The sequence below is a fragment of the Rhamphochromis longiceps genome, linkage group LG11 (genome assembly GCF_057381845.1).
Source record: "Rhamphochromis longiceps isolate RC_006_pf linkage group LG11, R_longiceps_female_GT1.1, whole genome shotgun sequence".
Taxonomy (NCBI): Eukaryota; Metazoa; Chordata; class Actinopteri; order Cichliformes; family Cichlidae; genus Rhamphochromis; species Rhamphochromis longiceps.
The window spans coordinates 31,629,518-31,641,812 of NC_140567.1; the positions used below are offsets into that span (position 1 = coordinate 31,629,518).

Consider the following 12,295-nt stretch of genomic DNA (forward strand, 5'->3'; position numbering starts at 1 on the left):
ACCATCAGCATTATTGTCAGTTTAAATAACCTGTGAAAACTACGTTCTTCTAGAATATTTTCCTTTTTTTTTTTTTTGTCTATGTCCATGAAGGCCAATAATCTTTTATTAGTACAGTTTAAAATATAGTGTGACTACGGGTCATGTACTCCATTGGAAGATGTTTTTTGTCATTAATCTTTTTGACTTGGAAAATAGTTTTGATGATCACTTTTGACACTTAAGTTATTAAAAGTGAACAAAATGTAAATACTTCTCAGTTCTTCACTTTTTTATGAACATTAAAGATTTCTCGAATGGACAAATAGTCCTGAGCTGTGCCAACAGGGTTGGCGTTCCACTAGGAGGCGACAATGTTTGTGTTCAGCTTTGCTTCCCCTAATTAGTCTTCTTCTTCTTCTTCTATCTCCTCATCAATCAAACCCTGCCTTTCTACCTAGCTCCATCACTTTTCTTCAGCATTTGAAAATCTTTTTTTTTTTTAATTTAACAAGCCACTCTCGGCTAAATATATCTATCATGTCTTGTTTTGTGTTTTAATCGTTTCCACTAATGTGTTGAATTCATCAAAAGTCAAAGCCTCTTTCTGGCATTCCTCACCTTTCTTTTTGTGCTTTTCCTCAGACACCACTGTGGAGGAAGAGATCAGGTTTTGCCAGGTGCTACAGCACAGGAAAAGAAGCTCTCGAATTAATGGCCTACTTAAGCCCTTGGACTCTACACCCTTCCGACCTCACAAAACTTAACAGCCTTTGCCACTGCGACCTTTCACCTTTCCTTCAAAACAGACCAGTCGCAACCTCCCACAGACAGAAGGAGACACGGTACTTTTGGGGACGAGACAGCCGTGGAAAGACGCTGATGTTTTCAAAACTGTTTCCACAGGTTGATCTTTCTGACAGGAAAGAGCTCAGCATGACAGTCCTGCTTCTGTGGCCCGGCTGGTTGTAATAGAGGATGGAGTGGCAGGCTGAGTGTACTGGCATGTCTTTAAGTGAAGTGGCATTTTTATAGATTGGTCCAACGTGAAATGTACAGCACATTCCACCTTTATAACCACTGAGTTTAACACATTCATTTCCCTTTAGCAGCTTTGGGGATTTTAGCTATTTAGTTTTATATTTATTTATACAGGGTGGGCCATTTATATGGATACACCGTAATAACATGGGAATGGTTGGTGATATTAAAGTCCTGTTTGTGGCACATTAGTATATGTGAGGGGGCAAACTCCTCGAGATGGGTGGTGACCATGGTGGCCATTTAGAAGTCGGCCATCTTGGATACAACTTTTGTTTTTTCAATAGGAAGAGGGCCATGTGACACATCAAACTTATAGGTAATGTCACAAGAAAAACAATGGTGTGCTTGGTTTCAACGTAACTTTATTCTTTCATTAGTTATTTACAAGTTTCTGACCACTTATAAAATGTGTTCAATGTGCTGCCCATTGTGTTGGATTGTCAATGCAACCCTCTTCTCCCACTCTTCACACACTGATAGCAACACCGCAGGAGAAATGCCAGCACAGGTATCCAGTAGCCGTAGTTTCAGGTGCTGCACATCTCGTATCTTCACACCATAGACAATTGCCTTCAGATGACCCCAAAGATAAAAGTCTAAGGGGGTCAGATCAGGAGACCTTGGGGGCCATTCAACTGGCCCACGACGACCAATCCACTTTCCAGGAAACTGTTCATCTAGGAATTCTCGGACCTGGCACCCATAATGTGGTGGTGCACCATCTTGCTGGAAAAACTCAGGGAACGTGCCAGCTTCAGTGCATAAAGATGGAAACACATCATCATGTAGCAATTTCAAATATCCAGTGGCCTTGAGATTTCCATTGATGAAGAATGGACCCACTATCGTTGTACCCCATATACCACAGCAAACCATCACTTTTGTTGTTCCAACAGTCTTGGAGGGATCCATCCAATGTGGGTTAGTGTCAGACCAATAGCGGTGGTTTTGTTTGTTAACTTCACCATTCACATAAAAGTTTGCCTCATCACTGAACAAAATCTTCTGCGTGAACTGAGGGTCCTGTTCCAATTTTTGTTTTGCCCATTCTGCAAATTCTGTGCGCCGATCTGGGTCATCCTCGTTGAGATGCTGCAGCAGCTGGAGTTTGTAAGGGTGCCATTTGTGAGTAGCTAACATCCGCCGAAGGGACGTTCGACTAATGCCACTCTCCAGTGACATGTGCTACGCTGTGGGCTCTTGCTGAGTGAAGCTAGGACAGCCACTGATGTTTCTTCATTAGTGACAGTTTTCTTGCGTCCACATTTTGGCAAATCCAACACTGAACCAGTTTCACGAAACTTAGCAAGCAGTTTGCTAACTGTAGCATGGAAGATGGGTGGTCTCGTAGGGTGTCTTGCATTGAAATCTGCTGCAATGACCCGGTTACTGCGTTCACCAGATATCAACACAATTTTGATCCGCTCCCCACGTGTTAACCTCTTCGACATGTCAATGGCTGTGAACAAAGAGAAACTTGTAAATAACTCATGAAAGAATAAAGTTACGTTGAAACCAATCACACCATTGTTTTTCTTGTGACATTACCAGTAAGTTTGATGTGTCACATGGCCCTCTTCCTATTAAAAAAACAAAAGTTGTATCCAAGTTGGCCGACTTCTAAATGGCCACCATGGTCACCACCCATCTTGAGGAGTTTGCCCCCTCACATATACTAATGTGCCACAAACAGGACTTAAATATCACCAACCATTCCCATGTTATTACGGTGTATCCATATAAATGGCCCACCCTGTAGATTGAAAAGTAACACATACTGGTTTTGTTTTAGTGGTATCAGCAAGGATCTGTCTTATCAGGTAAACCTCACCCCTCCTGTATCGATCAGCTACTGTTTGAGAGGAGACACTGACAGGAAATGACCCCTGACCTTTCTCTCAGATCGATCACAGCTACTGGGTATAAAACTCCACACCCTGAACTTTTACACGCAGCTCAAGCGAAATGTTTGTTTAATCAATGAATGCAGTGCACGTACCTCTCATGTTTGACCTTCTGAATGATGATGTTTGATTTGGTGAAGGAATGGAGGCATGTTTGCTGTGATACTCACATTACATTCCAACAGCATGAGGATAACAAAAGCTGTTTCACACGGGCACTACAGCTCTGAATGTTTTTAAACACTACCTGGAGCAGCTGCATGTGAGAACCGGACACCAATCAGACTTTACCCTGCCAGAGCGTTTCCAGAAGTGAGAGCACATCTGACGCGGGTAAATCTCCTGCTGTCTGTTACACATGCTGACTTGAATCTGCAGAAATTGTACCGAGTTCATGTGTAAAAACAGCTGATGTATTTAGTCTGATCTGAGTTCACTGAAAAATGAGGAACTACTTTGTTCCAGCTCTTCAAAGCTCCCCTCTACAGCTTTTTAGGGAAATAATCACCGTATCATTTTGTATGAACATTTGTCTTTTTAATAGTGTTTCCACTGAGGTCTCAAGTGAGATTTATTTACTTTCTCACATAACTGTTTCTAATCAGCAGAAATAGACAGTCTCGTTTCCTGTTCTTATTCGGATCACATGGATATAGAAAAAGACAAAAAGAAATCTGGGAAATTCTGCAAAATCCTGAATAACATTTAAAAAAAATAGTGCACGATAACAATACCTGCACATGCAACTGTGACATAAATGAAAGACTGTGGACAATTAAAAACCTTCGTGAAGGTAAGAGAGCAAAATCATGGTTGATAAAAAATAAAATGTTAAAACAAAACATGCGTGAAACCCTCTACCCATACAACACAGCAAAAAAGACACTAATGCCTACTGAATGTTGGAATTTGGGTCTGTGGCTCTGCGGAGGAAGATTTGGGAAAAAATATGCCACAATTTCTTTTAATTATTGAGTTATTTGTGAGTTTTATGACAAGATGTGGCTCGTGGGTTGCCGTGCGTCAAGCAACTTTTATCAGTTGTGTTCATGTTTAAGCACAAGGCCAGTCTTGAATATCTTCAGACAACTATTTTTCATTATTGCCTGAGGCAAAACTGAGTTCTGTTTCCTTTCCATGCAATGCTGAGATGAAATCAAACAGCAGATACTCATAGGTCGCGGTAGATGAAATTTTGTAACAGCAAAATGTGACTGTGCTGCTGTTACACAAAAAAAACTGAGGGAGCCAACCAGAGGGTGAGGGAGGGGAGGAAGAGCTGATGAGAGAGTGGAAAAAGACATGGAGATGGACAGACAGATAGACGAGGACGATGAAGAGAATGACGGCGATGAACTGACTCGTTTCACGATAAAGGATCGTCATGGCGACCCGCCTGTCAGTCAGTCTGTCAGCCACATCCACTCCTGGCCGCATTACAGCTCTCTACCTCACCCGGACACACACAATAGATCTTCTGTGTGTGCATATGTGTGTGTCCGATACCCACAGGGCAATTAGCAGGTACTCTGGACCAACTAAGGAGCCAACCCCCTCCGCTATGTTTCCATATATGAGTGACACTGGAGCCCGGATGCCCCCCCCCCCTCGACCAGCACTGCCACACAGGACTCTTTCTGGACATGTAGAACTGTCCAGAAAGAGTCCTGTGCAGAGGTCATGTAAGTATTTTCTGAGTTTTGACATTTCCTGGTACAAGAGGAAATTGATCATCAGAGTTTGGAACCAACTTTGGAAACAGCAAAAGTCCAGAACAAGGATAAGACAGAAATTCTTCCTTTAATGCTACAAATCAAACAGAGAGGTAAAATAATTTTATATAATAATATCATAATAATAGTGTCAAATGACAGAACATTAAGTTTTATGAAAACCGGGTCAGTATATTGATTAATAATGTTGCTCTTTTATCACCTGGAGCACAAAGAAATGGAAAATGTTTGCCACAAAAGCCAAAGTTGTGCCTTTCTACTGCAACCAACGTACTTCAAAGGGCACAACTTTTATTTTGTAGCACACTTTCTCAAGTTTCATTACAGCTTAGGCAGTACTGAAACTTAGGAAGCCCATACATCTTTCATGCAAACTAGAGGAAACCACAGTGATCCACTAGCAACCACAACAACCACAAGAAGGTTTGCAACTGATTTGACCTGGTGAAAGCCATCAGCCTCAAGCAACCTCTCTCCAACCTTGCACATTTTTTCCTTAGCAGCCAGAGGTTGCCAGCAGGGTCGCCAAACAGTCTCTATGTCTGAGTCATTGCAATGCATGGAGTAGGCAGGGCAGAGAGCAACCATTCATAACTGCATTTATGTCAGTGAGAGTGATCATCTCCTGAAGGAAGAGAAGCCATTAATTGTTTGTTACATATACATTTTGGCAGAACCTTAAATTTAACTACTCTAAATTGTAAATTCAGATTTATATTAGGAGGGAAGAAAAGCTGCATACCTCCAAATTCAATAAAGACCGAGCCCTAAGTGTATGGAAGTAAGTGTGTGTGTGTGTGTGTGTGTGTGTGTGTGTGTGTGTGTGTGTGTGTGTGTGTGTGTGTGTGTGTGTGTGTGTGTGTGTGTGTGTGTGTGTGTGTGTGCGCGCATATGCAGGGTGGCTTAAAGTAGAGATGAAAGGGCGGCCATTGCCTCCTGATGACTGATAGCATTCAGCAGGGCTTTGGCTGATGTCTGCCTGATAACACAGAGGACGGCTCAGTCAGTCTTTAAGCAGAGGGCAGCATTAGAGCAGCCAATCAGGAGCCAGTGAACAATCAAACATTAGCTGGGGTTTAATATTGTTTTAATGTTTTAATTCCTAGGAATCGTGCATTTAAAACCCAATTCATTCCCAATGTGGACATGACAATTTGGCTTAACGTAGACGTTAGCTTGATATGTACAGGTAAGAAAGTAGACCTGGTCTACTACTCTACTGCCCTCCTTCTGTGACCAGCATGGTTGCTTTCACATTTACTTTTTTATAAATTTGCCTACTTAATTAAATGCATTGAGACCCATCAGTAAGCCACTAGTGGACACGGCCTACCATCAGGCGACTCATACAAAATCACTATTTTCGGAAATATGCTTATAACCTTTTGTAAAGATCAATAAAATACTGCAGACTGCTTGCCAGCTTCATGGTGAGACGACATCATGAGGTAAATACACTTGACCAAAAAACGTTTGTGAGTTTTTGAACAGACTAGAAAAAACAAAGCGTGGCATGATGATCCATGATTTGTTACTGCTGGACACTGCCAGGCTATGCTTATATTAAGCCAAGATCAATGGCCGCTGCTGTGGCTTTATATATAACAATACGAAAGCAGAACCAATTTTCCCATCAATTCCTAAATAATGAAAATAAATTATTCCTTTTTGTAACATGTCTATTGCAAAATCTAAACTGTAATATATTGCCCATCTGCAAGAGGCATGGTCCCAATTTTGGGCTTTAACTTCTAACCAATCATAAACTTGCATTTTTGTGAAGATAAATATAAAAAGGAATACACTGTGTGAAGCTTATGTAAACTAACAAATCGGCACAGACGCACACAACACGCCCTCGAGCTCACGCTTGCATGGTAAACTGTGTTCTGGTGGCTTTTAAAGAAATGTGAATGAATCTTTCTGCCGGTGTCAAAGCAGTGACACAGAAAGGATTTGTTGGTCCATTCTCATTCTCTAAAACAAAAGGCTCTACAGCAGTAAAGGTTTGGAGAGGGTGCAGGGCAGGGGTCAAAGAGCACATGTTCCAGGAAAGAGTTGCCCCCTAACGTTTTGTTGGCTGATTTTAACAGCCAGGCCGAGCCAAGACAGCGTGATGACAAGCATGAATGTTAAAATAAACAATCCCCACTTCATGTTTCACTGATATTTTGTCGTAAATTTGAAGAAAATAGTAAAAATCGCATTATGAAGTGGTTTCCTGTACTTGCAAATGCAACTGCTTGCAATCCTCAGGTCATGTGAACAAAATATTATACACTGTGATAAAGAGGTTGACGCTTCAAACGTTTAATACTGCTAAAGTGTTTTAATCACAAAGTCGAACATTAAATCAAAGAACAGATCCATCAAATCTGACCTGAAACTTTGCCAGAAACTTGCGTTACAAAGTCCTGTCAGTCTGTTACAAATCTTTCACAACCTTCTGATAAGAAACACCTCTCAAAGCTTAATAATCAGCTTTACAAATACTCCTATCAGTGCTCAGAGAGGTCATTTTATCCATTCACTCTGAGTGGAAATCCTGTAGCAGCAATTACATGTCAAGGAGGCGAGAAAAAACAGCGAGGGAAGGGCGCCATGGCAGCCAGTGCCTCTCTATCATTAGACACACTGCGACCTCTGCAACATATCTGACAGCGACGAGAAGGTTAGTCTTACCAGACAGACGCATGTAATGCAGGGGTTGTCGGTGATGTTGGGGATGTGGAGAACCTCTCCTTCATTGTCACAGCTGGCCTCAGTACCTATAGAGGACAGGAGGAAGGTGAGATGTAGGAGAGTGAAAAACGATGATGATGATGATGATGTCACACAGGCTTGTATTAAATACTTTTGCACAACAAGCAATGCAAAGCAGAAAGAAGCTTGGATTTCTTCCATGCCAGTGTAGAGATATTTGATACGTCCTAAACTAACAATTTTTAAACATGCAACAATCAACATATAATAAATATTTAACATCTACATAAAGAAGCAGCCTAAAATACATAAATATACATAAATATCACTTTAAGTCTAATTTGTCTGTCCGGTTAAGAGCAGTGACATTATATAGATGAACCAACTCTTTCCAGTGCCTGTTACTTGCACTCGTGGGATGGAGCATGTCCATCTTCACCTTCATCTTTTTTTTTCTTGTTTCAATCTCAGTTACACACTAAAGGTTTTGTAACTGTATCTTGCCCGACTCTGGTGGTATCGTGTTGACTAAATTTGTTCACAGACAGACATAAAAACACCTGCCACAGTATTCAAAACTGTCTTTGTTGGGTTTCTGCTACAGTAGATGTCTCCAGGACCACAATGATGTTGTGATGACAGACAGACTCATAAGAAAACAATGAAAACGATGTCAGCCATGCTAAAGAGACTGGTAAACATGAGTCAGTCGGTTTGTTACGAGTCCAATGTAATCTGAACCAACGACAGGAAACGACCCTAAATCCATGGGTTTATGGGTAGAAGAACACAGATGTCAACATCTCAGAGGCACCAGTTTCTGCTGCTTAGAGAGCTGTAGCAGCAAAAAACAAAAAGACTGATACTCGGCCGTTTGTTCATGCACTATATTTGTTTTGACTCTCTGAACTAAAACCTTCCTTCTTAATTACTTTAGAGCTGAATGGGTGTCATTGAGGTGAAGTTAAAGCCTGAGTGTGAAACGACTTCCTTCTTCCAGTAATTTGTCGTGCGTCTGCAGTATCTCCTCCATGGCTGAATGAACAGTTTCAGAACTTACAGTTCATCCAAAAAACTGTTTTCTAAATTGCACGATGATGAAAAGCATTCAAAACCCAAGAGTTTGAATGCTTTAACTAGAGACCATATTTCAGTGGTTTCACACCAGCTGCAGCAGTTCATGCACTAAATACAGAAATCTCATGGGCAATTACAAATCTCAGAGAATATAAAGGCATTAAATGAGGCCATTGTCCCTGTACTTCCAGCAATTAGTGGTCAAGTACTCGGCTACAACTATCTTCAAACTCTATCTTCATTTGGACCTCAAGTACACACGTGTGAAGTTTCATGACTGTACATTTGCGATACTATCACCTTGACAAAATCTATCCGCCCAAACATCTGAACAGCTGCCACAGGACTCATGGCCTCCTTCTGTGCTGGTTTCTGCTGCCATAGGTCTCTTTGGGATCATGTCTTTCCATGAGATCGCTCACGGAAACGGACTGAATGAAAACCAGGCAAGCTGTTGTAGGTAAAGACTCAGGACACTTTGATATTTTTGGTTGATCTGCTATCAGTGTGACCTCTGACTCCTGACTGTTTGGTTTGTTGCAATGTTGACAATTCAGGAATCTACCATCCCCTAAACGCCTTCCATGAAACAAAGCAATGTGCACGAGGCACAAATCTGCTCTACAGAAACAGATACTTTAGGGATTTTATCTGCTCATCACCCCATTGAATTTACTACCTACCAACCTATTTCCAAATGCAAAAAATCCCCCATCAGTACCAAGTTTTTGTGATTAAAGATTATATTATAAATCCTAGTTTCCTGTGGAGCATTTCCCCGCTCTGTGAAAGCCTCACCTGGATGCTATTGCAGTTAAATCACTGCAGCAGCTCTGTGCTGCTCTTTATTGGATTTGGGAATGTTTACATTACCTGAGTTAGTGTTGCGCTTGCCAAACACATCGGTTACAAGCAATTTAGCTAAGTTATAGAAAGACAAAACAGGTTATGTTAACAATTAGACATGAATTCTTGCACACTGTGATAAAGGGACTAAGCAGTTCTAGTTTTCTCCCTAAATACACTGAATTTAGTGACAGTCCTTTACTTTTTTTTTACCATGAAGTCCGGCCATCATAAACAAATATAAAGACTTTTTGCAAGATTTTTTTGCCCAAAATAAGCTGACTAGATACATCCGATAAACTCTGCTCGCAACAGATGTCATTTCACTTTGGGAAAAAAAAAGATTTTGATGGTTGCTGGTAAAGAAAAAGAGCTTATGTGTTCCCCTGGCTAAAATCAAGCACCCAATAAGACCAAAATGACACTGAATTTTAAACCCACTATCACTGTAACTTAAATATGGAGCATGATTGAATGAAAAGGCTGAAGGCTGTAGCAACGGTAACATCAGCTCATGTCTGAAGTCATAAAGATCTTAGCAATGTTTATATCAGGCTTGTAATGCAGTAAACTTAGATTCCACGCTGCAACAATAGTTCCTTATAGCAGCGAGTCATGCCGTCTGTTTTTGTCCCTCTGAGTTCAGCAGTAAACCAGCCTGAGCCTGTGGATTCGGGCAGAGCAGACAAACCCTACCGACTCCGCCACTGTAAAATTTACAACCTTTCGAGTGTAATTAAACTGGTGGACCTATAAGTGTCGGGGGGTGAGGGATGGAAGGGAAAAGGGGTGTAGGCGGGTGGGGGTCCCAAGCCTTTTTTTACAGTGCCAAAAAACCCAAACTCTCATTTTCCAGCTGCTAGATTTGCCTCATATCCCAGCACTGTCAATATAGACATTATAACTGATGCATTTATATAGTTCCTCTCTATTTCAACCCTCTGCCAAGTGCTGCAAGTAAAAGGCAGATGAAGTAGTTCAGAAAGCCATTAATAGTGCCGGAGCTCAAGTTGACTCAGATCTGTGACCTGTCTTCCCTCAGAGATCACTCTCTGACTCTGATCGGCAAATCGGCAAAAACACCACAGCTGAGATTAAAATCTAATAAATCTTTTGTTTGAATTGACAGAGAGACTGCTAAATGTCAAACGTATCTATATTAACCCTTTCAGCTCCTTGACAAACAATTTCACACTCTGTTGCTACTTGCTCTGTAAAATCTCTCTAATTAGCTTTAACTGTGAATGTACTGCACGTTGTTATACAAACAAAAAATAAAACTAATGCATTAAAGTAATTTCAGGCACAGCAGGTGGAGCAAATGTTAACTGCTTCATATACTGTCAGGTGGTTTCATCTAATAAATCTTACAAGCATCATGTTTTCTGTCTGTTTTGTGTGTTGAAATAAATCCTGTCAAATAAATGTGGCAGTTTTCCACTTGAAATAAAAAATGAAAACACTAAAATATATTAAATGAATCTACCTTATTCCATCATGTTTCTGAAGAGCTGGGCCTTTTTGGTAATGCAGGCAACTTGGTGGGACTTTAAGACTTATGAAACATAATAAACATTTATAACTGAGTTTTGTTAACCTTGAAAAAAATTGCCAGCAAATACACATTCATGCAATTTTGGAGAAACGGTTCTCAGACTAATCCGCGAAATATCGGTCTAATAAATAATAATTATAATTATATTTGACTCAAAGGTTTTCTCCAGACAATTAAGTCACTAGCCTCACTTACATGTCAATGCATAGCAATGCAGGACTCATATAAGTATCATTAACAGTTCTGATTCAGTAAATGTTTGCAAAAAAAAATGTAACAAGTGCTGCGAAGTGGATTTAAACACGTTCTACTGTGGCTGTGGACACTCTAGTGGTCAGGATGACCTCTGAAGCGGCTGCTCCACCTGCTGCACTGACACGTTCAACCATCTGACTGCAAGACCTCAAACAGCTCAGAAACTCCTGGTCTGTGGTTCAGCAGACAATAGGCAGATGATACAGCGCGTGTTTGGGATGCCAGGTGGGGGAATCTGATCTGCTGGGATCGTAATGGTGCAGATGATAAAGAGGCTGTTGGTTCTCAGGGGTTTCTCACGCTGTTTTATGTCAAACAGATACACTAGGGATACCCATCTGGTACACGTTTTGTCCCTGATCTGGTTCTCATCTATCCGGGTTTGCTTCAGGAAAATAAGATAACTGCTAAGAGAGGGGGACCCCTAAAACCAGAACTCGTTCTTATCAGGACCGCAGCGGATGTGCATAAAGTAATTTATGGCGCTCCTTGTTATGTTGAGGTCTGTATTAGTGTTTAAAGCTGAAGTAAAACGTCTGCTCTAAATCACATTTTCTCCTTTAATTAATCAATTTATGATGGCATTAATCCACTGTGGCCATGGCAACACTACCAATGACCTGGAGGACACAGTAGGAAAATAAATGATCATTATCAAATGCCAGGTTAGGTCAGTAAAAGCAGGTCAGCAGCAGAAGTCTCGTGCTTCACAAAGCTGTTTACCCAGCGATAAGACGCACACACGCCGGGCTGACTGGCTGAGGAGCCCGGCCAGCGCGCACCACCACATCCACCTTTCATTCACTCCACTTCTATTTTTCTCACACTTCAACGGCGCTGTAGGGCAAACAACCGATATCCTATGATGCAATCTGGCTGTCAAAAGAGGGTGAGCAAGCCGGGGAGAGAGCGCGCGTTTAGCCCCAAACAGGGAGGCCGCTCAGGAGGGAGGACAGAGTGCTGTTAAATTAGAGCTGGTTAAGGAAAGTGGTTTTCACTTTACAGCCTGCTTGTAACTAAAACTGGGTTAATTACAACCCAAAGTGACACAAATATCAATTTGAGTTAAAGTCACTTATAATTCTACGCAGACCTTGTATCATAATGATCCGAATCATCGTGTAATTTTTGTAAGTTTGATGTAAATCACTTTGATATTGGCTCATCGTGATAGCTATGACAGAAAACCACTTCCTGCA

At 41.2% G+C, this 12,295-nt stretch overlaps 1 protein-coding gene across 2 annotated transcripts in view; it reads right to left on the reverse strand.

The window, feature by feature from the left end:
- bmper (BMP binding endothelial regulator) overlaps positions 1 to 12,295 on the reverse strand; it is a 34,420-nt gene that overhangs the window by 20,484 nt on the left and 1,641 nt on the right. For both annotated transcript variants that reach the window (XM_085423657.1, XM_085423658.1), the window contains one exon: positions 7,343 to 7,428. In XM_085423657.1, the coding sequence (XP_085279783.1) occupies positions 7,343 to 7,428 (86 nt within the window). The remainder of the gene's footprint in view (positions 1 to 7,342; positions 7,429 to 12,295) is intronic.